This window comes from Chlamydomonas reinhardtii, chromosome 5, assembly GCF_000002595.2.
Source record: "Chlamydomonas reinhardtii strain CC-503 cw92 mt+ chromosome 5, whole genome shotgun sequence".
NCBI lineage: Eukaryota > Viridiplantae > Chlorophyta > Chlorophyceae > Chlamydomonadales > Chlamydomonadaceae > Chlamydomonas > Chlamydomonas reinhardtii.
The window spans coordinates 1230106-1253857 of NC_057008.1; the positions used below are offsets into that span (position 1 = coordinate 1230106).

A 23752-nucleotide genomic window follows, 5' to 3' on the forward strand; every position below is an offset into this window, starting at 1 on the left:
ATTAAGCAGATATTTTCGTTTATCTCACGGTCACGTCGCTGTCACATAGATTAAACTCCACCAAAGGGCCACCAAACTCAGGACGGACCTGCAAAACCGTTGGCAGTGAGGATGCTGTTGCCGCGGAAGTCGGAAGTGAAACTGTTGTAGCCGGTCCACAGGGATAGGAGTGTGTCCTGGAACTGAGGCAAAGAGTACACGTAGTGGAACACACCCCGCACAACGCCGTCCAGTTCATCCTGGGCGATGAAATCTGCCAGAACCTGTGTTAAATATGATAATAATTGCGTGGTTCCATGTGTTAATGGTCATGGCCGTGTACGGTATTAAAAAAGAGCTGAAAAAGTGGTTGGAACGTCGAGACGCATCGCATGTCTGCTATCTATCAACTTATGAGGAGGACACACATGTCGAGATACTAGGCATGCACTGCTCAGCGCATGCACGTACCTGGCCGTTGGCCTCGCAGTATGCCTTGGCATCGGTCCAGCCAAGCAGCTGGTTGTACATGACGTAACGGATGCCGTTCAGGGTGCCCACGTACTCAATGGCAGCCAGGTCAGAGGCAGGCGGTGTGAGTGGGCCGCCAGTCCGCGGTGAAAGCTGCAGGGTACCGGTAATGAATAACAAGCACAACGTGTTAAGCAGCATATACACCATATTATCATGCCAGATGATGATAATAATAAGTACTCCCTGCATGACAGGGCGTGTTGTGCGGATGTATGTAGGGGCGTGAGGGCATGAGAGACCACCGCATAGATGGTCTCCGCCGCTGGGCCCCTGTCCCCCATCATGCCAGAAATAAAACAAAATAGGGACGCGACTTAGGCGGGGGGGGGGGGCGTGGGCGGCCTTAGCTGCTGCGAGGGACCCACCAGTTTCATGGACTCGGGCGACACCGTGCGCCTCACCGTGCGCGAGCGCCCGCACCCCCCACCCCCCCAGCCACCCACCCACCCAGCCGCGGCCGAGCACGGGATACCGACACCGCGCGCGCGACGCAATGACCTCGAATGACGGGCTGGGATCAGTCATAAGGAACCCAGTGAGAACACCAAATCACCTTCCCCCAGCGTTCTATAACCCACGTCCTTTCGACGCATACCTGACAGAACACTGGCAGTCCTGCATCGCATTTGACGTCATTCCTGTCCGATAAGGAACGTAACATTTGGTGTAAATCATCAGGCAAGTGGCACGAGGGATCATTGCCTTGAGTGTCATTATGTCGTGTGTGCTCACAAAAGCCAGCCGGGCATGTCACTGAAACATGTCGGAGCACTAGCTAGGCCCATACATTAGCACTTCGCCGCCATTGCCCGCCTACCAGTACGTCCTCTCGTTGCGCTTGTCCCCAACGGCTCCATATCTAGAAGCGCCGGTGGGTGTGTCCTGGGGAAGAACCATGTTGCCATGTCATGTTGTAACTTCATTCAGCAATCCCCCAACCTTTCACATTTACACAACATGCTGGACGCGATCCCAACCCTGTACAGTAGAAATGTGATCTCACCACTAGATAGATGATGACATGTATGCAATTCTCGTTACCGCCGTAATTGTTTGGCTCATCCAGACCTGCATGTGCATGTTTGTGAGCCCGTTGTGCGTGAGCATCAACTGCAGGGACGGCCGCAAAGTTGCAAACATACGGTACTACGCATGGCCCTTACCCCAGGCGGTGGGGGACGCCACGTTGCCAGAGTCGTAAAGCCAGCTGGTGGTGTTGCCGACCACCTTCTTTGACCCCCCCAACCTGTAAGAAGTAAAGTGCACATGGTGGCCGTGTGCCGATATATGAGCAAAATTGTGCGTTATGAATCACTGTGCATGATCGCTGTGTCGTTGCCGCCATTTCATTGGGACTCGAGTGTTGGGATGGCCTTTAGTCCGAGCCTACTCTGTCATCCATAGCCAAGTAACCTCGTACCAATATGACACGAACGACTCGGACGTCTTGCCAGTCCAGTAGCGACGGACATTCTCGCTAACAAGGTCATACTCGGACAGGCTCGTGAACTCAGGGAGGCGGCCATTGTATGCACGGCACATGCGCAAGGCCTGCGCGCATGTGCGGGGATGGGGGATGGTTCTGAAGATCTAAACGAGGGGGTCAACCAGACCCGCAATTAATTAGCTCCGGATGTTACATTCGCACCATGCATGTATGACAAGCAGCCGTCACCAGATTGCATGCCAGGCAACACTGGTGACAATTGATCCGCGCTCACCTCGGCGCGGCTTGTGACCTGATCCAGCAGGACGTACTGGGCTGCGGGTCGGTCCACGCGCAGCAGCACGTTGCCAATGCCAGGAGGCGGCGGTGGCGACTACACGATATACACAAGGCATCGCATTAGCTCCAGCCGTTTTGCGTGAGGATGAAAGACTATCAAGACACGCTAGTCATGTACAAGTGAAGCTGCTGGTCCGGGGAAGAATGCGGGAATAATGCGTTGTTGACCGCTTTTTTGTTGCACTTGCACATGGGAAACAATTTTTTGGGCTGAGCCCCCTGAGCGAAGCGATCCAGGGGGGGCGAAGCCCCCCAGGATTGCCCCTGTCCGTGCCTGCCTGCCTGCCTGCCCTGCCTGCCTGCCTGCCTGCCTGCGTTGACAAAAAGTGCCAAACTGGCGCAAACCGCGAGCGCCACGTATTATTAATTGCTATTCCCTATTGTAGAAAAATAGGCGGCAGGGAAAACTCGGCCGGAGCGAGAAGCGACCTCGCGAGTCCATGGACATCTTGACTTTCTTCAGTCCGCGAGTATAACTCTCGGGCCCTGAATATCTTACATCCATGCATCAAAAAATGTCGACGACAAGCGTCTTGGGGCAAGAATGTCGAAATTTTGTGCCGAGCCCGCCTTAAATGCGTTGCGGCCCCGGATCAAGAGCCCGAGCCCGGCCAGCCGTTTGTGGTGCTTATGAGGGATTTGGAATGAGGTACCATGGACTCATGTGTGGAGTGGTGTGGACAGGGCGTGGCGGTGCCCTGGCATGGCGTTGGGATACCCCTTTGGCCTTTGCCAGTCCCGCTGGGTTTGCAAGGGTGCTGTTCATGTCGCCGGTACCCATCGTCACATCCCTTGCTCTAGGGGCTCAGCCCATTTTCCAGCTGTACAAAGCTGACACCCCTTGTCACATACATGGAGGAGTAAACTCACCGCGGGCGGTGGCGGGGGCGAGGGTTGAACTTGGTTCTTCAATGGCAGGTCGCGCCCTGGTGACCAGGCGGGGGTGTAAAGCGGCCGGAGTGTAACCAACCCGGTAGCAGTTGGGCAATTGAGTCGGCCCCGCTTACCACGTCGATCGGCCGCAGTATTTATGGATATTTTGTATGGGATACAAGCGACAAACTTACGGCTGGTACGCTCCATTATTGCGTCATCGTTCCTAGGGATGTGCAAACTCACATGGGATAACGCGGCTCTTGCAAACGAAGGGGTGTGCCTGCTGTGAGCAGTGCGCCAGGAGGAAACTGCCACGAGCAGGGTTTGAGAGTCGTGCGCGGGGATCGAGGAGGCCGCACAGCTGTCCGTAGTCATTCTCAGCTAGGTATTGCGCCGCGCTAGCATTCCAGATGGCCGGAAGGGACCAGATGGAGCTGCGCAGGGCTGATGCCGACTCCTGTAAGCGCGGATGGGCGACGTGCGTGGGGTAGGCCAGGGAAGTGTTGGGTTTGAAGATGTAAGTGAAGCACACAAGCACAGGACCAAATCCCACGTATGTACCGTTACCCACCGCACGAGTGCGCCACGAGATGCGGCCATCGGGGCCAGGCGTGGCGCCCAGCCACGAGGTACTTGGTGTCAGGGACCCGGCGGGCGCGAGCATCTGGGTGCGCACGAAATCTTCCTCGGAGGGACTGAAGAACCACAGCAGGTCCATGTTCTGCGATAGTCAGGTGGGGCATGTAAAGGATATGTTGACAGGCAGGACGTGTTCCTTAACGGACAACAGCGCGAACAACACATGTGGCGGCCAGTCATCTCACACACATACAGCGGCGCCATTCTGCGCACAGGTTACGAAGCGGGCTGTATGACCGGTCTTAAACAGTACGTATAGGTTACAACACGGAGGGGTGGGCAATATGGGATATACTGGGGCGGGGCGGCGGGAGGGGAGGGCGAGGGCCGCCCGAACCGAGACCCGCCTCCCGAGGGCCGTTCCCGAGGGCCGGAGGCCCGAGGGGACAGCCCGAGGGGGGCGGGTCGAGGTGAGGGGCGGCCCGAACCCGACCCGACCGCATGCCCCGCCTGAGCATGCCACAATGCCCGCCCCTCAAGGGTTGTAAGTAGCTTATACCCCGGGATGGGACCCGAGGGCAAGCAAACAGTTTCAGCAACACGCAAGAACGAACCCAATTCATAATTTTAAGCTGGCGGGGCGGGCAGTATGGGGGCGGGGCGGGCAATATGGGTTGACCAACCGCCAACCGCCATATTGTGCGAGCCGGGGACTAGTGGACTGCGAGGCTGATCAGCCATGTATTGGTGGTCAGCCATGTAACAAACCAGTACGAGATATATTTTGGGCCAATAACCAGTGCCCGAGGGGCCTCCCGGGTTATAAAGCGGACTTACATTGTAACGGCAGATGCGCGATGCATCGTGCCAGGTGACACGATGCGCGGCGAAGTGCTTGAGTTCCCACTTCCCCCTGCAAGGGGCATCTCCCACGCTGGAGTTAGCATGACTGCCAAAGCAAGCCCTTTCAAGCCTTCCGCATGGGATCAAGCCCCCCCCCCCCCCGCTATACATATGCATTGACTCACCAGCCGCGCGTTCCTTGGCCGAACGTGTCGTATGTGCGCACAATGCCAGGCGTGATGTCTGCAAGTGGCAACCGGTGTAAAAACAGTTGTATGAATCGCTTGCAACTTGCATATAACAACTACGACAAGGTTTGCTATAACGTGAGGCGGAGGGAACCCATTCTCACCTGACAAGCTGTCATCCACCATGGTACCTGTTGAGGGTGGGAGCCGCGGGTGCAGGTAAGGATGGTGAACTTGAGTCGCGCACTTACGCTAAAAGCAAGTTGGTGTGCCAATGCCATCCCTCTACGCTACATACCCCTACACCCACTGACGTGCATTTCATGTGAGGTACGACCGGGATGTATGGTAAACTGCTGCCATAACTTCACAACACATGAAGTCCCATGTATATGATCCACGTTCCCAGTATGTAGTCGTTTCACTCACTTGTCTCGCACACGAAGGCGTTGATGTTATCACAGGAGCCGGCGCGCACGTCGCCGGTGATGATCCGGCGGTCGCGTGTGGAGTTGAGCCATAGGTCCAGGAAACCGCAATTGGCAGGTGCATAGCCCCAGTCCTCCAGCACAGGGCCCAGCGGGTAACGCAGGGGCGTGCCGTCCACCCAGCTGCAATGTGTTGGGGTAAGTGACCGTGCGGTTGAGAACATTTGGCATTCGTCAGGTAGGCGTACGTGCTGGTTGTGGCAGGATGTGCAATTAGCGTTCAAGTCATGGCAGCGCATTGATGCACGGATTGCGGGACCAATCGTAATTTGTTCTGAACTGCACTGCCGGACAAATTACTCACCGATACATGTTGTTCTGCGCAGCGTACAGTCCCAGCCAAACGCCACTGCCGCGAGGGAAGTCTACTGCCACATTGGTGTTCTCACGCAGCAGCTTGACTAGGTCCTCAATGTCGGTGGTGCTCTCCAGAGTAGCCAGGTGGCCTGAGGTAGGATCAAACGGGATATTGTTGTATTGTGGTAACAGCATGCTCGCTCATACTCCGACAGGTTGCAGGTCGATGAAGACGGGGTGAAGCCTTATGATACAGGCTAGCATGCATATGCTGCATGGGCGTACCTCCGTTCAGCATGCAAATGCGCTGGGCAGCGTTCCAGTCCACAGCTTGCGGGATCGTGAAGACTCGGTACTTGGCCCCGCGCACCAGGGACGTAAGCTTTGGTGGCGCGCTGATATCCGACAGGGCTGTGAAGCGGCGGCGCACATGCAGGCATCGAGGGTCCCTTTTATACACCATACAAAAGTATTAATTGGCAGGCATACTAGTGCAGCACCCCCCAGGTTCGTTCACATCATTGTCGCAATGTTAACTTACTAAGTTGGAAGCTGATCTGCTTGAAGTAGCCTGCCGTCATCAACTCCTCCGAAATTGTGCAGATGGCATAGATATCGTATGAACGCCCATAGATGAAGTTGGCGGCACCGGTTGCCTCCGCGACTTTGATTGCGTCGTCGCTGCAAGCAGGTGTGCACAAACGAGATGGGTTCTGAGCCGCAGTAGTTCGAATTATCAATGCGAATGTATGTATGCTCCAGGAAACACATGGGCAGATGGGCCCGGTACTCACTTGAGCAGTTGCCTGCCGACTAGGGCGCGGCCGCAGCGGCACGAGAACACACCGTTGACCTGGTACAGAACCTGCGGTCGCCACATAATTTGTGTTACATCACTTGGTCATTAAGTATGGCGCACCGGCAGGTAAACGCACCGCTAGCATGGGCGTGCGGAACACTTGCTGCAGCGGCGCGTCGCCCACAGAGCACATGCGGAAGCAGCTGTCCAGAGCGGTGGTTGCGTTCGTGCCATCGATGAAAACATCGGGCCCTTCGATGCGAGGCAGAGACCAACGGTAGCGGCACATGGGAAGCTCCTGGTTGTCGCGAGTCGACAGCACGGCGGGGGCGGCGGGGTTGCCGCAGATGCCTGAAAACTGGAGCCCGTCCGCAAGGGTCAGGCTAGCGCCGGACAGTGAGGCGTTGGAGATGCTTCCGGTAATACCCGTCAGAACGGTGCCTGTGTGACAAGATGGTAGCGTTTGAGGTTACAGGCATAGGGCAGAACGAAGGAGTAGGAGGGCGGCTACCACGGTATGTGCCTGAGTGGGGTTGACACGTATAAGCATGGAAGCGCATGTTCGTACCCGGCGGGCAGAAGACCTTTGCCTTTGCGTCGTTGGGGTTTGAGTCGATAGGGCGTGTGGAGTTGGGTCCGGTATTGCAAATGAATGGTTGCAGCTCCGATTGACACAGCGGCAGGGCGTATTCGGCACAGTCGTCAGCTTGCCACACGTCCGTGCCGTCGGGCCTCAGCCGCCAGGATAGGCAGCCCTGCGTGGGGCGCTCGGGTGCGGACAGGGAGCCCCCGCCACGCACGTAGTCGAATGACATCTCGTCCTCCCACGCATAGCGCATTGCGTCTGTTCACAGGTTTGGGCCATGAATGGTAGCCGTTGGGATACGGGCACTTCGCATAGGAAATGGCGCATGCATGCGCAAGTGACACGAGTACCACATGTTGTTCTCAGCAACGTCATGGTACCGACTCACCGGGGTGCCACGAGCCGCCCAGCCAGACCTTGACCTCGCCGGCAGTGGAGGTGCGGGCCCACTCGCGAACCATGGTGGCGATGACGTCGCCCTCGTTGGCGGAGTTGATGCTGGCGAGAACGCCCGTCTGCGGATCCGCGTAGACGATTGGAATGGCCGGCACCACATTGAGGCGCAACAACCAAGGGTAACGCGCATATCTTGGCTCGAGGTAGCTGTCGGTGTTCAGCCCACAACACGCGAACGAACAGGCATGAAACACCCACCCTGCGCTGGCAGTAGTCCTTGGCCTGGTCCCAGGTCACGGCCTCGCGGAACAACGTGGTGCGCACGTCGCGGATGGTCAGCGAGGCCGCAGGTGCCTTGGTGTTGGTGGGCGCGGCACGGCTGCGGCCGGACCCACTGGTGGTGGTGCGTCGGCACAGCACCAGCATGTGGGAGCCACACGGCTCGGCACCCCACCTGCCGACAGCGCGCAGATGCACATACAACTGTTATGTTGACGTGGCGCTTGCGATGTGCGTGCGTGCTTCGTAAACACAGCACGCACGCACATGGTAACTGAGGAGCCCATACAGTATCATTTCGTGAGCTCACCCGCTCTTGACGTAGGCCGCACCGGACTGGCTGTTGATAGTGTAGGTCAACTTCGCGCACGAGGGCCGCTGTGGCTGCGCTGCCCCAGTCGACCACTCATAGTAGGTCACGGAGCCGCCTGTGCTCCAAGTCCACGCGGTGTTGCCACCACGGTTGGAGGCGCCCAACCTGTGTGTAGTAGTTGTATTATTTGCAGTGTAGTAGGTGTAAAGCAGGACGAACATGGGGATTGACTTATAGGAAGTGGTTTGTATAGACTATGCACATGGCCGGCCCCAGCGCACGTACCAGAACTGCAGCGAAGTAGTATTGAAATAGGCAAAGGCGGCGGCTGGCATGACACGTGCCACCAGGCGGGTCACAGCATTGGCGGTGTTCTGGTCGTCAATCGCCATCAGCTCCGCGTTGTTGGCCTGGGGGCGGGGGGGGATAGTTGGATTACGGAAGTAGCGGAAGTTGGATTACCCTGCAGACTGCAACTCAATTTTACTGATTTTTCAGCGCAGCATGTATGCCGAGCAACCAACTGCCTCACAGCGAGAGCAGCATTAACAGCAGGCACATTGCGAAACACATAAACAAACCATCCCTGCAACCCACACAACCCAATTGCTCTCCAAGCAATTTACTACAGCACGCAGCCAGCTATATTGCTGTCCTCATGCAACGCACCTTGCAGAACGAAACGGCGGGGCCCCAGGGCATTACCAGGTCGTACAGCAGTACCTCATACTTCTGCGTAATGATGTTCCGGTTTGCCCGGGTACTGCCTGCATAAAGCACCCGCTCCGTACCCAGAGGCTCAACGCTCTGCGCCACCTGTAAACCCAAGGGTACATACGAAACGCAGCTTTAATGTTGCGTTCACGTAAAGCAAAATGTTGCAAAGAGAGCAGCAGACACAGAGGCAGTCATTACAATCAACCACCTGCTGCAGCAACGGGTCGGGAAGCGTGGGGATTGACGCTGTCTGCGTGTCCGCGGCCCGGACTGAAGCGGTGGTGTTCTGCACGTTGAGTGCCGCATTTGCGTTATAGTCCGGAAGCTCGCGGCGGCAAAGGACGTTGCTGCTGCTGATCAGAGAGTTGCGCGAGGCGCAGGGCCGCTGGATCCAGGTGTTGGTGCCATTGTTCCTGTGCGTGTGAGGAAGCGGATATGTTGCGGCAGATCATTGGCAGCAGCAGACACCAGCGAGCCTTGCGGCAATGCAACGGCGAGCACTGAAAGCTCCGGCGACCCACGGTCAGCTTACCCGAAGACGCGCGCCTCGACGCACTCAAAGCCCATGACGGCGGTATTGAAGGGGTTCGGTAGTGGGCAGCACTTGAGTGTGATACCGGAGATACCTGAGTCGTCATTGGAACTGGTATTTGCGGCGCGCACTGTGTAGTTTGCGCCAGCGTAGTCGACGCGGGTGCTTATGCCGCAAATTGCGTAGCCCGTGGCGCATGTAATTGCAGGCAGCCACACCGCGTCAGCGGCTGGCGCGGGGTTGACGATCTCGGCCCAGGAGCTTGGACTTGACACCGTATTCCTGCATTGTAGGGGTGGGTTAATTATGCAGTCGCGTGGAAACAGTTGATGGCTTTAATAACATACAGGTACTAGCATGTACAGGGCAGGAAACGTTTGGCGGCAGGATGGTTCAGCAACCATCCGATACTGCGTATACATGGCACGACCACACGAGTGCAATGAAACGGTTCACTCACGTGCAGATGCCACGCATGGAGGTGATTCCGACGTCATCGCCCCAGGTTGTGTTGGTGGCCTGCCAGCTGATGGTGTAGGTGGCGCAGGGGTTAGAGCCTGACGGAATGCAGTTCTTGACCTGTAAGAGATACAAAGCGGCGCCAGCAGTCACATGGTTCAGTACAGAGGAAGTACGTGTGCTTGACACGCCTGCATTTCACTTCGGCGTGCCCAGTGAATGCATATGCGTATTTATCATTCGTGACGCACCTGCTGCATAATTGGTTGGTCGCGACGCGGCGCAGCCCGCAGCTGCGCCGAAAAGATGCAAGAAATGTCAATATTATGATATCAAGTGTGTACATGCTTAGTCACAAACCCATGTACGGTACTGAAAGCAGTCAGGAAAACGCTCCAAGGATACTAGCTAGGATTGCTTGACTGCACAATTCCCCCTTCGGAATGGGTGCGTCCCCGGACGCTTGCGGCTCATGCCAGGCGCCAGAATCGCATACCTGAATGCCAACCATGTAGATTTTGGATGCTGGAGACCACGACGGGCAAGTAAACTCAGTGGCGCCCCTGTTGAAGGAAATCGAGTCCGCACACACACGTTCGTCACAAGGCAGCACTGCTGCATCCTCACCCTAGACCGACACTATGAACGGCACACACAATGATAGAAATCCGCTATGCAGTGGTGCATTAATCCTTACCATGCGCCCACGCCCGGCACGTTGTTGATGCTGTTAACCTGGAGGGCGCAAAGTGTCAGGGTCCAAATAAGGGTTGGTGTCGGCAAAGGAGGAACACAGCTGTTGACTTCATGCTTCCAGAAGATGATCCCTCCAAGCATTGCCAAGCATTGCGTTGTGGGCGGTCCTGACGCATGCACGCGCCCTCCAAATTGCTCACCGCAGTCTCGGGCATTGCAAACGAGTTCAAGTCGGGGTCAATGACTTCACATCGCATTCGAAGACCCATGAGCCCCAACAGGTTGTGGGTTGTATTGGGAGCCGCGCTGGTGCTGGAGGTGCTGCGGCCGTCGACCTGGGCCCGGAACCCAATGACAAAGGCATCCGAGTCCGTGATGTTCGGGCACTGCGCACACACGTTGTGCAAGGAATGACGGAGAAGTCAGGCAAAATAATGCATCAAAATAAAATATACAATAATTTGGATGGTTGATGGCGGTGTATGCTACCGCCACAAGCTCGAGGCAATGGAGTTTATCATACATTTACTTTCAACCCACCAAAGTGAACGGCGTGTCGATGCCGGGTGATGCGAGCCCCATAGCTGGGTTGTCTGTGAGTGGGTGATGTTGCAAAAGGATCGGATAGCGGAGCACTAGCGATAAGCATAAATGTGAACATGATTCAGACCACCGAAGCAACCTCCCCTATTCCCATTGGTGGCTCACCATACGCGCGACCCAGACGGCCTCCAACAGTGATATTTGCACCGTTCCAACGGCGGGCAAACCAGGAAGGGTTCGTTGCGCTCGCAAGCACGTACGGGCGAGCCGACCACCGCCAGTTGTTCATATTGAGGCGGTTGTTGAGACCCAGCCTACGCGCATCCACAGTTGATGCACGTGACTATTGAACATGGCGGTGCGTAGGGTCATGATCACATGCTTGCAATATACACGGACGCATTGCTTGCAGCCTTCTCACCAGGTGCCGACGGCGGCACGGTTGGCGGGGATGCTGCGCGAGACGAAGGGTCGGGTGCGCAACCACTGCAGCAGTGCGTCCATAACCTCCTCGTACTGCTGGGCGCTGTCAAAGTAAGCGAGGTCACCACCATTGGCTTCGCACAGGGTCTTGGCCTGGTACCAGTCCATGAGGCGGGGGTAGAACCTGAGGGACGTACGCATGTTTGGGCAGGTCAAGATTTGAGGTAAATAATGTGCTGCTTACTGCGGACTGCGGTTACATTTCACACTCGGTATAGGCATTTCAGGGCTCACATGAAATGTGCGCGGCCCACAACAGTCTGGGCCGCAGGTGCCATACTCCGGATGGTAGCATACTCGGGGGTGAGGATTGCTGGGCGCTGGCACATTGCGTTTGATGGCGCAAACCTGTGGCAAACACCAGAATGACGTTGTTCAGTGGCGATCATTTGTGATGTGTACAGCAGTAAGGGCGTACGATTGCACGGACACAAGTAAAAGTGTGAAGCAACAACGGACTCACCGGCAGTACCACGAAATCCACGTAGAATTAGGGTTGGAGTTCCTGTGCGCGAATGAGGATAAAAAGTCGGCATTGGTGTTGCAACGGCAAAGCCATGCTACTCTAGCTTCCGGAATTAGAGAAGATACCCTCAGTTGAATGGCAGTGCCGACCACGACAGTGCAGTTAAGTTGGACAGTCCCCGTCACTTACACGCTATGCCGCGCGCGCGCACAATCTTGATCCTCCACATATAGAGGGTTAGACAAGTTTGCTGGCTGGCCAGCAGACCTGCGAGGCAGGCGGATATTTCATGACTAGCTATTACAGTGCGTAGCCACTGATGCATGCCCGGGGCTTGGTGGTTGTGGAATCCTTGAATTTGTGCTTAATCCACTGCTAGCACAATGCGCAGCCAAAGCGGACCACCAACCCACCAACATTACATCCTTGCTGAGGCACTCACCAGAAAGGGGTGAGTAATCGGGTTCCCGAGTTGAACACATACTGCCCTTCCTGAGCGCGCTCAGACAGGCCAACAAGGTACCTGCATTTCAGTCATTGGGCCTTACATTTGCGACAATACAAGAGGGGGCAATCTACACGTGCAAGCACTGCGCAAGCAATCAACCGCTCGCAGTTCAGATGTAGTTACTGTGTTTGCGTGCCATAGGAAAGCGTGATGTATGGTTCGCATGGCTAGAGTACGCATGTACGCACAGCAGCCGCAGCGATCGAGGGGAACTTACTCGATGATGATGTTAGAAGCGCCGCGGTAAATCACGTCTGTGCCCAGCCGGAACACTGCGTCCTGCCATTCCATATTCACAGGCTCCACCAGAGTGCCGCCACGCAGCTGTGAACGCAAATTGTGGGTATATATCAGAACAGAAGTTATTAGGACATCCAGGAGCGACGTGCCACCTGCGAACCCACAGGGGTGGCACGTAAGCAAGCCCCTTACCTCACAGAGCTTCTGGGCGGACGGGAAGTCTTGGAACGTGCCGTAAAGCGACAGCTCCGACTGCAGTGCAGATATGCGGCATTGGGCGGCCAAGAGCATGGCTTCTTGCCTGCTGTTACGATTGCGGGTGTTACAAGAGAGGACAACCCGAACGCGCAAGCACGCAGGGGCCATCGAATGCTGCCGGGAATAACACAAGCAACGGGACTCCCGCCACTGTTCTGCTACGCAGCCCAAATTGGGGCTTGCAAGTTCAAACTACCGCACACGCACCTCGCCACGGTTGGTGAACACACGGCCCATGGGCTGGACGTAGTTGGTGATGGCGCGGCGTTCGTCCTCTGGCACTGCTTCCCTGGCGCTGGAGCCTGCGTACGCGCACAGTGTACATAACGGCTGGTTAGCACATGACAAAGATGCGGCGCGAAGTCATGCGGGCATGCGTGTGCAACCGTTGCATTCCTCAGATGATTGGAACTATCTAACAGTGCACTGTCCAGTCAGAGCCTGATGATTTTCACTCACGTCTGCAGGCAACTCCCATGCGTTGCTGGCACTGCAGCGGCGGCATCTGGTAGGTGCTGCCGCCCGACATCTGCTGCGTCAGGTACACACAGTTGAGCCCACTGTCGTCCACTGCAACAAGGTAGGGCGGAACATCGAGCCATTAGCACGTATTGTGACAGGTTGGGAAGCAAGCAAGCGGCGGCAGCACAGCGGCACCGATGCCGACGAGGAAAGCTGCTGACTGCATGAAATGCTGCATTCACAAGCACTCACGAAGAGCAGTGGCGTTAGCCAAGCTTGGAGCAGGGCGGCCTGTGAACGAAAGATAGCACCGCAATTTGTTCACAGCGGGCATGGGCATTCCTTGCCCCCGAACGCACGTGGACACAGCGGCCAGCAGGCAGCAGGCCAATCAACCCTTACGACCCACCGGAGGCCCCAGACCACATGTTGGCATTAACAGATGTCACGGCGGCGCCGTTGCCCCGTTTCAGCGTGCAAACAAATGTGTTGTTCACGTGTGTCCACCAGGCACAGCCCGGCGTCGCTGAGCAAGCGCTGCAGCACTTGTACGTGTCTGGAGTGGAGAAAGACATGATTGCTGTACCCGTGTAGTCGAGGCTGGCGTTCGCATTGGTGCAGACAGCTGTGGAGTGGGCGTGCAAACAAAAAGAAGGGCGGGCACGTGATTAAGCAAGCCTCCTTTAATGGCTCCGTTTATTGCGTGCATACAGTACACAGAAGCAGAAAAGCAGCACAGTGCATCGTACGCATGTACGGCGGTCACCTGCATTGAGAACGCGGTCCCACTGGTAGTTGCCGGCAAATGTGGCAGCGGGCTGGCCCAGGCCGGCCGGCGTGTCCCTGCCATACACCAGCGGCGTGCTGTCCGAATAGGCCCACTCGTCATCGAAATCTGCACGCGCAGACGAGCAATCGGTCGGTAAGGGAAGCAGCGGTGCATGAGTAAACACGACAGTTGGGTAGGTCGGTTATAATTTGGCGCTTGTCGCTGTGCATGCCAAACATCTGGGTTAACGGATGCACACCATGTGCGCATACTTGTCTTGGCACTACCAGCGCCCCACCCTCACGCACACGCCAGCGCTCACCGTAGCTACAGACGTAGGGCGCTGGGGTGTTGCACGCCACATCCCGCAGCTGCGGTGAGGAACAGCTGCCCCAAAGGCCAGTGGTGTTGGTGCAGGACACAGTGAAGGCGGAGCAGTTGGTGTTTGCAGACAGGACATCCGGCATGCCTGCAGCCCACACGCTGTACAGCAGAGGCCGGCCATCGCTCCACGTGTACAGGCCAGCTGCACATATGGGATGGAAGAAGGCCGCGCACGTCAGCTCATCACGTATATGCCATTATTGCAGACATTACAATAACATTGCCGGTCCACACACTCCCATGTCAAGTTTCGGGGGGGTAGCTTACCGGCGTTGTGCGACATGCCGATGTGAGCAAATCCAGCAGTGATATTGGTGATGCCCGTTGCGGACAGGAAGGCTTGGGACCTGCTCACACGCACGTTAGTCACGGATGGATCGCGGCTTAGAATGTATACAGGTATGGTTATGTGACTCCTCTTATTATGAAAGGAGTTTAAAACGGGCTAACCTGCTGGCGGCGGTCTGGAACGCGGTGTAGTCCTCGGGCCGGTGGAAGGCAGCCAGGCGAGCGCCAATGGAGGTGCAAGCCACGGCGGCGTCGGGCCAGGTGCGGCGCTCCGCAAAAGCAAGGTACTGACGAGAGCCGGACACGATGCTCGCTGTAATGCAGGACCGGATAGGAAAGGAAAAAGAAATAAAAGACTGCCGCTTACTTGCGTCACCATGCATGCATACAAGCGTTACCAATACAATGCCCGGTGCCGCACCTGCGGCCGGTGTGTTCCTGCTGCAAATGTAAGAGTTGGATGACGGGTAGAAGCCATTGTTGGTCTGGAAGCTGCAGCTGGTGGTGGAGATGGCCCATGAGCAGCCAGAGAAGCCAGCGGTGGCATTGCCGGCTGTGCAGCGGGTAAGCACCACGCCGCACAGCGACGGCAGGTTTTGGGGCGCCTGTGCGCGCACGCGGGATGTTGCGTGCGTTAAGATGGCTGGCGAAGCATTATGTTGAGACAAGAAAGATGACAACCCAGCTATAACCGTTAGGGGCATACCATACACAGACCCAGCCTACGGTACGTACCTGCACAGCCGTGAAGCCAGTCCAGGTGTTGCCGTCGCGCCAGTTGAATGTCCCAAAGTCTGCATGTCAAGTGAGATATAGCAATGATGAGATGGGTTTCACCAGTTAGGGCATAGGCTAGACGTACATATATAGCTCGACAGCGCGCTTACTGTTGCGTATGAGGCCAATGTGGGAGGTCACGGTCGACGCCGTTGAGGTGATGCCGTACGCAATAATTGTGGACAGGAACTGTCCGAAAACCGTGTTGTACTCCACCAGCCTGTGCCGGGTCAGAGCGTGGATTTATGTTTGGAATAATGCGCCATGGGCATGATTACACGGTCCAATGAAGCGGAAGCCGTGCGCGGAATAAATTAACTAGCCCCAGTCAAGCTCCCAGCCAATACAGCAAGCAAGCTCACGAGAGGAAGCTCGCCAGCTCGCCGCCGAAGCCGCGGCAGGCGGCGCTGGCATCCTCGGGGACGGCCATGTTGGGGATGAAAAGAAACTCGCGGTTCTGATATTGGAACGTGGCCGTGGCCACACGCAACGCCTCGGCGGGCGTGCCGGAGGCTGCAGCATGCGGTCAAGAGGCATCAACAAACGGGGAGCTGATGTGGTATGTGGCCTTCATTGCAATTGTGAGTGCGCACAACACAGGAGCTTAATAAATGGAGCAACGCGCTTACCTGGAACCTGCCGGCGAAGGCCGGTCCAGGTCCGGACTTGCAAAGGGCTGGGTCGGCCTGTGTAGATGAACCTCGTCCAATCGCTCATCGCAGCACCGAAGCGCCTGTAGGTAGGCCGGTGGTACGACGTGCTCGGTTGATATCACAGGATTTAACGGACGCAGTGTTTTGCCCACCTGATCTCATCCTGGTCACGGAAGCTGATGAGGTCACCGCCACGCCGCTGGCAGAAGGTTGCTGCCTCCGACCAGGTCACCTGCGGAAGTTCATGGACTGTCATGTTTGCAGCAGCATGTATACCGCACGTGTATCGCAAGTCCCTGGACAGTACACAGATTGCCGCGGCCTCCATCTGCCCTGCCCTGTCGCCAAGTACGGCAGGGAGCCAACCATGCTGCAACCAACTACTTACGCTGATGTTGTAAAAGCTGAGCTCGTCATTGTTGGTGGCCGCAATCTGAACGTTAGGTGGCGCCGCATCGGCGGTGGCCACGCCGTCAAAGGCGGCCTTGGGCACTGCAAGAAGAAGAGAGGGCACAGCCAAGGACGACGCGTGAGCTTCTCGCAGAATGAATTTAGCCAGTGTACGGGGTATCGACTTAACGACCGAACGCAACGGGTGAAGACATCGCAAGCCTGGTATACGCAGCAGCGCACTCACGCAGCTTGCAAAGCGGGCGGCGCACGAGGCCGGTGCACACGCGGTCGTTCCAGCTGGCCTGCTGCACGGCCGTAACGTCGATGACCAGCTCCACGCAGTCCTCAACGCCCGACATGTCGTTGGGCTCTGCAAGTTCAGGAAGTGGGTGCGCGGTTGGTTCCAATGGGGTCAAGTATGGATGGCTGGATGGTCAGGAGAAGAGGAGGAGATCACGTCACATCATTAAATCACGCCTGCAAACTGAGCGCATCAGCCCACGTACCTCCTCGCGCCCACGGTGGCACGTAGTTGGCCATGGAGGTTCCGTCCAGGTAGGAGAAGTCGTACAGCCCGTTGCCTGCATTCAGACATACGGTCGGTGCTTGTTGTGATACTTATTACAAGCGAGGCGGCGGGCACGTTAACGTATATGGATCAACATGCCCGTTCGCGCATGTACCAGGGACGATCGATACCGCTCCTCATCATGGATGAGTGGACTCACCGCTGCGCCGTGCGGCGATCCAGACGCCCATCAGGAAGTCCCCTGTGTTCTCGGCAGCCCATTTGGCCACCACGGAGCTTGCCACGACACGCTGCGGCGGTGGGTGCGGTTGGGGGCTGGGCGTAAGCATGCGGTAACTCGACCAGGGGGATATCATGACCAATGAGGTCCAGGAAGGTAGCGGGTCTACGTGCTATTTATGTTATTAAGCAGCGGAAGAGGACGCACCTGCAGCTCGTCCTCGAAGGTCATGAGCGCGCCTCCTTGGGCCCTGCACGCAAGGACGGTCAGGTCGGGAGCATTGACAGTTTTGCCCAGCAGCACCCGGCACGCAACTCGCTATACACAGTCGTACGTTGCCACGCCTTTGACCCATGTTCCACGCACGCACACTGTGGTCGCCTGCGGCTCTTGCAATGCAGCCACTCACGTGCAAAACGCAGCAGCGTTGCTCCAGTCCAACAGCACATCGAACAGCGCAACTTGCGAGCCGGTGGGAGCGTTGGGCATGTCAGCAGTGGACACAGGGCGAGCCAGGCCACCCAGCTCGGGGGCAAGGCGACTGGTCGTGGCGGAGTTCACGACACCGGCCACGCCCAGCGGGCATGTGCGCTGCAGGTAGTTGGGAAAAGCGGGCGGGCGTCAAATGAAAGCGCCGGGCCTGGAGGGTACATGTGCACTCGCTATCATATCATGATTGATGACCATGTTTGCCCGGTACTCTGCACAGCTGACCTCAATAACGTAGGAACTGCGCGGCGCGGCGATAGCCACATCCGGGCTGATGTAGCGCCGCTGGCCCAAGCCCATGCTGCTGATGTTGGCCGCGGTGGTGCAGTTCGAGCAGTTGGCGGTAAAGACCACGGGCGGCGCAAAGAAGGGCGTCAGGCGGGCCGCCACAGCTGCGAGTGGCTCAGCATCACCAAGAGGCGCGTTGTCGCACTCAATGCGCAGGTTGAGCAGGTCCTCATCCGCATCCACACGCGACAGCACCGACACCACCTGGGAGATAGAGGCGGCAGGCGCGCGCGATACAGCAGGAGCAGTACAGTATAATTGTGAGGGCCAGATTCACAGCAGGTTGAGGTTAGCACTGCTGCAAGCACAACGACGGTAGAGGCATAGCACAGAAGCGTACAAGGAACCAACCCAGGCACATACATGAACACTAGCTAGGGACGCACCTTGGACCCAGCCGGGCACTCGTACTTGAAGGCCACAGCGGGCGCTGTCGGCAGCTGGTTGGGCGGCAGTTGGGCTGCGGGCATAGATAAGTGTGGGCGCCAGATGCGTGTGATGCCAGCTTACAGGTAGCTCTGGTAATAAGGCGCAGTCACCATGTTGCACACATGACCCCAAGCAAGATACTACGCACCCGACACGGGTAGGGCCGGTGCGCTGGGCTCCGGCACGTCCGTGCAGGAGAGCTTGAAGCCGTGCAGGAAGGATGCAGCCGGGATGCCAACCGTAATGAGGGCAGGCGTGGCACTGAACATCGAGCGGAGCATGGTCACACCCGACACAAGCGTCAGGCCCATGCAGCGATCTGTCAGCTCAAACACGCTGCCGGAGATCTGCATTCATGGTACACAATGAGCAAGCAAGGATGTTGAATGCACCATCATCACGGATGAGCAAATTAAAGCCGACCAATGCTTGCATGAAGTGCAGAAGAGGGTAAGAAGGTACGCACCGAGGGCGGCAGTGACGGTGGCAGGAAGCTTAGCCGACGCGTGTGAGCCTGCGTGTCGTAGCAGTGCGCGTCCAGCGACAGCAGCGCCGGTGGCGAGGTGGTGGGAGCGCCAGGCGCGGGCAGCGCACGGGCAGTGAGAGCACCCACGCCGCCGGGGCAGACGGCCGAGGTGAAAGGCGTCGCGGAAGCCGTGGCGCCCAGGCTCGTTGTGATCTCTGTGCGTGGGTGCACGCGGTTGGATTTTGGTAGTAAGGCAATCAGGTGCCCCCGCCGTTCAGAGTAGATGCGCAGATCATATATATCTATATATTATATATTATTAACCCAAGCCACAAGATGCATTCCCGTACCGCGCGTGATGGTGGTGGCACCGCTGCACGTGATGCCGACCTGGCGCACGAACGCCACGCCGCCCATGTTGGCCGGCGACAAGTCGTACCTACACGCGCGTGCAATTCAGCGCAGGGAGCGCACGTGTGAACAATAGGAGCATCTACCAATCCACAAGACGCGTCGATCGCATGCACGTGTTTAGCACGCCCCCCGCATAGTAACCAGGCCGCATGACTCACGAGCCGTAGACCGATGTGACGTAGGAGCCCGCCGGGCAGTTGATTGAAACAAGGGCCATGTTGCTGGATTCCACTTGGGTGAACGGAACCGGCGAGGCTGTGGGTAGGACCAGGCAAGCAGGTGGGGGAGAAACAAAGTCTCATTACAGAGAAGGCCGACCCGCGAACAAAGGTCAACATGGGGTCAAATAAGTAAGGGTCAGGTAAGGATGGGTCTGCATACTCACGCATGGGCGTCGCAGGGGTGGGGAAGGCCGCGTTTGAGCACTTGAAGACAATGTTTGCGATGACACCGACAGGCTGCGAGCGGGCGGTACCGGGTTGGGCGGGCCAGTCCTGCATGTTCCACAGCACCTCTGACAGGACAGTGCCGGGCGGGCAGGTGTAGCTGAACGGCCGCTGGAAAATGGAGGCCGGAGCGGGCAGCGGCAGCGGCGTGGCTACGTTGCGGCACCTGTTCATCATAGGGAAGGGTTACGTGTTGTTGCAATGCATTGTTTGAGCAAGGCCACAATGGACAACGTACGACACAACGGCCTTCGCGTCGGCACCCACCGAGCAGTGAGGCCCATAATGTAGGAGGGCGTGCCCACCCCGGGGGACGGCGGGCGGAAGGACAGAAACAAGCCTGTCACTTGCGCGATGCCGCCCGAGCAGGTGGAACCGTTCACGACCTGGGACACAGGGTGGGTAAAAAGGGGGTTTTACAAGTCAGTTGGATATGTATCCCCTTCTCAACCTGTAAAACATCTTCATATCCAAAGCTTGCCCGCGCCTACACCCGATCGAGAGGTTTGGCGTTCGCCGGTTGTTATGTGAAACGTGTGTGCGATAACAAGAACGAGAAACTGCATTACCGTGGTGAGGAAGGGGGTGGTTGCGGACAACGGCTGACTGGGCGTGGCGGGCAGACCGGCGCGCATGGTGTCATCTGCGCCGGGTGCGGATGGTGCCAGCGGGCCGCACACACCTCCGAGACCGGTGATGGGTTGCGAAAAGTTGGTGCAGCACACCTGCGTCGCACCGTATTGCGTACACATGGGCGAGAACGGGCGGTGAGTCAGGTTTAGGGTTACAAACGCATACATCTGCGCGCGCGGAAACAATGACTACAATATACGTGTGCATGTTGGCAGGTCCACAACGTGGATCCAAACGAAGTAATGGAGACCACATGAAAAAGAACCAGGGCAACGTGGACATGCTGGTGCTGAATTACAGCGAGCTTACCTGCTGTGCAAGAAGCTGGTTGATCACGACGGGCTGAAACAGCTGTGTCAGCAAATGGCCCTGGGGGCAGCGCAGCGCGCCGGGCCGAGAGGTGTTGGCGAAGGGCGAGTTGGAACCCGCCGTCTCACCAAAGATGGGAGAGCAGGTGCGGCAAGGGATGACGTCTGTAGGGATATTATACGCGGTCGGGCACAAGGGGAGCTCAATAGATGGCGCGGTTAGCTGTCGGCACGCACAAACGGTACAGCGACGAATGTGGAGTCCCGCTATGCATGTGGCCTGGTTGCAAAATACCCCGGGGCTTACCAGAGGTAGCATTGGACGGAGGCGGGGGAGGCGGCGGAGACGGCGACGGAGGAGGAGGGGGCGAAGGAGGCGGAGGGGGAGGCGACGGAGGGCGTGGAGGCGGCGCAGGGGGAGGCGAAGGAGTGGGGGGTTTCGGGGGCGGCGATGGTGGTGATGGAGGCCTGCGTAGCATTAACAGACGTCCGGTTAGCTGAACAGCCCGAGAATCCAGGCAACCCCGAACGTGTGAGTGTGCACGGGTTCAACCGTGGTGGCCCAACTGGCAGTCGACCACGCACCTGGGCGGGGGCGTCGGCGGATTGGGAACCCCGGGTGCTGTCGGCGTCGGGGCCGGAGGCGGTCGGGGCGCCCTGTGCGTGGAACCAGCGGTGGTGAAAGCGTCCGTTGATGGGTGTCAGCGCTCACATGAAAAAGTCGGTCACATGCAACGACCAAGTTGTATTGCCATGCGGCAGGTCAATAGAAGACAACACCTTTATGCCAAGTAACTTACGGAGGGGGCGAGGGCGGAGGGGGCGGTGACATGATCGGTGGTGTGGGCTGCGGTGATGGCGGCCTGGGCGCAGGCTGCATGGCGCACGGCGGCAGCACAGTGAGTAACTTCCCTTCCCGTAATACTTATGAAATAAGATACAGACACCAAGTTCAGGTTTGGCGGCCACTGGATACGTACCGGGCGGGGCGGCTTGGGTGCCGGCGGCGGCCGGGGCGGCCGGGGCGGTGCTGGGGGAGGCGCGGGAGGCGACGGCGGCAACGGCGGCGACGGCGGCTTTGGCCCCGGCGAGGGAGGCAGCGGTGGGTTCGGCGGCTTGGGGCTAGGAGGGGAGGGGCTGGGCGGCTTGGGGCTGGGCGGCTTGGGGCTCGGTGGCGAGGGGCTGGGCGGGGAGGGGCTAGGGGGCTTAGGAGGTGAGGGCGGCAGCGGGGGCTTGGGAGGTAGTGGTGGCGAAGGAGAAGGTGGCTTGGGGGAGGGCGGTGACGGCGAGGGCGGCAGGATCTGCTGCAGCCTGCGGCCCTGCTGGTTTGACAGCGCCTCCTCGAAGAAGCTACCGGAAGCTGCCGACTGTCCGTCCTTGCTGCTGCGGCCGGCAGAAGCCATGGCGGCCGCAGCGGAGCGGCGCCAGGCGGCGGAGGACTCCAGTGCCGCGCGGCGGCGGCGCTGGGCGGGAGGCGGCGGAGGCGGCGGGTTGGGAGGCGAGGGCGGCGGTGGCGCAACCTGGGCAACCGGCACGGCCGCGCACACCATCCGCAATGTCGCGAGGATGTTGTCCGCGGCGGTGTAAGTGGCTGGGTTCAGGAACACGCCCTGCAAGCAATGTAGTTAAAGTGTTTGATACAGGTGAGGTAGGTGAGTGTCATCGCAGCAGCCCTGCTGCTTGGATAGATGCAAGGACACAACGACTCCAAGTGCCGTGCTCGCATTTTGCACAGCAAGGCGCGCACCTGCAGTCCCACTGCGTAGTGGCCGCGGGGGCACTCGAAGTCAAAGGCAGAGGCGCCGATGCTGCAGTTGCGGCTGGCGCCGGGTGGCAGCACCGGCTCCACGCCACCGCCAGTGCACATCAGCGACACCTGCATGTGCAAGTCACCGTGTAGCCGGCGTCGGTGCATGCCGGTTCCTGGCGTAGGGTACGGCAGATGCTCACCATACTCAACCCACCCATCCCCACCCTCTTACCCACCTGGCACATGCCGCGGTTGTCGTAGCTGCCCAACAAGCCGGTCACGCCGCCGGGGCCGCAACGGGCGGTGTAGGACTGGATGATGGGCCGCTGCAGCTGCCGCAGCCGCATCTCGTAGCCCTCGGCAGACAGGTAACCGATCACACCAGCGGTATAGGTGCCAGCGCAGGTCGTGCCCACGTCCTGCAAATGAGGTGGCCCACGGAGGTTTTGTGTGAGTAGGCCGCACGTGTGGGTAGGCCGCACGTGAGTTGTGGACCGGTGACGTCAAGGCACAGACACGACTGACAAGAGCCTTCACACCCGTCACATGCGTACAATTTATGGCTCCTATGAAACACATGCACCTGGATGCCGCGTGTGGCGTTGTCGACCAGGAACGTCAGCGAGCTCAGCAGCGGGGCTGCGCTGCCGTCACCACCGCAGAGCAGCGAGAAGGGGGCTGACGGCGGCGGGGCGGCGGGCGTGGGTGTGGTGGGCGTGGGGTTGCCATGCAGGCGGCCGATGGATGCGGGTGGCTGGATCAAGGACGTGTCGTTCACAGGGATGCTGTCGCCCCCAAACACGGCACCGCTACGGAAGCACACCTGCGGGTGCAGTGGTAGCTTGACGCATTAGCGATATAATCATTGTGCGTGCATGCCAGCAGTCGTCACATGGTCCGAACACGGCCCCATGGCCACATGGATGCACGCCCGCACGCCCGCACGCCCGCACACATGCACACCCACGGGCACGCACCCGGTCGTTGTCTGTGATTTCGGACAGCAGCTTGGGCAGGCGGTCGGCGTTGGACGCCCAGGGCCGACCCATGAGGTAGCAGGAGCCCTGGCCGGGCAGCTGGTTGGGGCGGCCCAGCATCTCGTCGGAGGGAAGGAAGGACGCACGGAAGCGGGGGAGCCACGTGTAGTAGACGCACCTGCGCCGATGTAAGGGTTTGGGAACGAGGGGCGCGGGGTGCTCACACACAGGG

General features: G+C 58.3%; 1 protein-coding gene across 2 annotated transcripts in view; it reads right to left on the bottom strand.

The window, feature by feature from the left end:
- Window positions 1-7: 7 nt before the first annotated feature.
- Window positions 8-23752, bottom strand: part of CHLRE_05g245352v5 (uncharacterized protein) — a 37456-nt gene continuing 13711 nt past the window's right edge. For both annotated transcript variants that reach the window (XM_043062495.1, XM_043062494.1), the window contains 80 exons: window positions 23521-23698; window positions 23127-23366; window positions 22780-22962; window positions 22541-22669; window positions 21774-22403; window positions 21594-21667; window positions 21379-21450; window positions 21101-21261; window positions 20795-20958; window positions 20422-20577; window positions 20120-20238; window positions 19792-20018; window positions 19565-19661; window positions 19343-19431; window positions 18993-19207; window positions 18675-18873; window positions 18484-18557; window positions 18035-18301; window positions 17730-17911; window positions 17528-17570; window positions 17300-17390; window positions 17078-17152; window positions 16816-16941; window positions 16567-16670; window positions 16331-16410; window positions 16155-16258; window positions 15888-16038; window positions 15636-15745; window positions 15484-15542; window positions 15170-15353; window positions 14911-15061; window positions 14728-14807; window positions 14399-14602; window positions 14074-14202; window positions 13717-13932; window positions 13560-13598; window positions 13305-13415; window positions 13053-13147; window positions 12780-12839; window positions 12565-12671; window positions 12282-12362; window positions 12029-12106; window positions 11837-11878; window positions 11608-11721; window positions 11312-11497; window positions 11056-11204; window positions 10888-10940; window positions 10548-10733; window positions 10349-10386; window positions 10148-10214; window positions 9903-9944; window positions 9653-9771; window positions 9193-9474; window positions 8869-9073; window positions 8613-8759; window positions 8229-8353; window positions 7941-8108; window positions 7610-7805; window positions 7344-7470; window positions 6938-7213; window positions 6506-6810; window positions 6365-6435; window positions 6112-6251; window positions 5856-5981; window positions 5578-5719; window positions 5215-5396; window positions 4950-4976; window positions 4783-4840; window positions 4592-4667; window positions 3747-3896; window positions 3419-3632; window positions 3170-3225; window positions 2235-2333; window positions 1934-2064; window positions 1677-1759; window positions 1517-1581; window positions 1331-1395; window positions 1109-1151; window positions 451-603; window positions 8-263 (listed from right to left, as the gene is read on the bottom strand). In XM_043062495.1, the coding sequence (XP_042924656.1) occupies window positions 78-263; window positions 451-603; window positions 1109-1151; window positions 1331-1395; window positions 1517-1581; window positions 1677-1759; window positions 1934-2064; window positions 2235-2333; window positions 3170-3225; window positions 3419-3632; window positions 3747-3896; window positions 4592-4667; window positions 4783-4840; window positions 4950-4976; window positions 5215-5396; window positions 5578-5719; window positions 5856-5981; window positions 6112-6251; window positions 6365-6435; window positions 6506-6810; window positions 6938-7213; window positions 7344-7470; window positions 7610-7805; window positions 7941-8108; window positions 8229-8353; window positions 8613-8759; window positions 8869-9073; window positions 9193-9474; window positions 9653-9771; window positions 9903-9944; window positions 10148-10214; window positions 10349-10386; window positions 10548-10733; window positions 10888-10940; window positions 11056-11204; window positions 11312-11497; window positions 11608-11721; window positions 11837-11878; window positions 12029-12106; window positions 12282-12362; window positions 12565-12671; window positions 12780-12839; window positions 13053-13147; window positions 13305-13415; window positions 13560-13598; window positions 13717-13932; window positions 14074-14202; window positions 14399-14602; window positions 14728-14807; window positions 14911-15061; window positions 15170-15353; window positions 15484-15542; window positions 15636-15745; window positions 15888-16038; window positions 16155-16258; window positions 16331-16410; window positions 16567-16670; window positions 16816-16941; window positions 17078-17152; window positions 17300-17390; window positions 17528-17570; window positions 17730-17911; window positions 18035-18301; window positions 18484-18557; window positions 18675-18873; window positions 18993-19207; window positions 19343-19431; window positions 19565-19661; window positions 19792-20018; window positions 20120-20238; window positions 20422-20577; window positions 20795-20958; window positions 21101-21261; window positions 21379-21450; window positions 21594-21667; window positions 21774-22403; window positions 22541-22669; window positions 22780-22962; window positions 23127-23366; window positions 23521-23698 (10828 nt within the window). In that variant the 3' untranslated portion in view covers window positions 8-77. The remainder of the gene's footprint in view (window positions 264-450; window positions 604-1108; window positions 1152-1330; window positions 1396-1516; window positions 1582-1676; window positions 1760-1933; window positions 2065-2234; window positions 2334-3169; window positions 3226-3418; window positions 3633-3746; window positions 3897-4591; window positions 4668-4782; window positions 4841-4949; window positions 4977-5214; window positions 5397-5577; window positions 5720-5855; window positions 5982-6111; window positions 6252-6364; window positions 6436-6505; window positions 6811-6937; window positions 7214-7343; window positions 7471-7609; window positions 7806-7940; window positions 8109-8228; window positions 8354-8612; window positions 8760-8868; window positions 9074-9192; window positions 9475-9652; window positions 9772-9902; window positions 9945-10147; window positions 10215-10348; window positions 10387-10547; window positions 10734-10887; window positions 10941-11055; window positions 11205-11311; window positions 11498-11607; window positions 11722-11836; window positions 11879-12028; window positions 12107-12281; window positions 12363-12564; window positions 12672-12779; window positions 12840-13052; window positions 13148-13304; window positions 13416-13559; window positions 13599-13716; window positions 13933-14073; window positions 14203-14398; window positions 14603-14727; window positions 14808-14910; window positions 15062-15169; window positions 15354-15483; window positions 15543-15635; window positions 15746-15887; window positions 16039-16154; window positions 16259-16330; window positions 16411-16566; window positions 16671-16815; window positions 16942-17077; window positions 17153-17299; window positions 17391-17527; window positions 17571-17729; window positions 17912-18034; window positions 18302-18483; window positions 18558-18674; window positions 18874-18992; window positions 19208-19342; window positions 19432-19564; window positions 19662-19791; window positions 20019-20119; window positions 20239-20421; window positions 20578-20794; window positions 20959-21100; window positions 21262-21378; window positions 21451-21593; window positions 21668-21773; window positions 22404-22540; window positions 22670-22779; window positions 22963-23126; window positions 23367-23520; window positions 23699-23752) is intronic.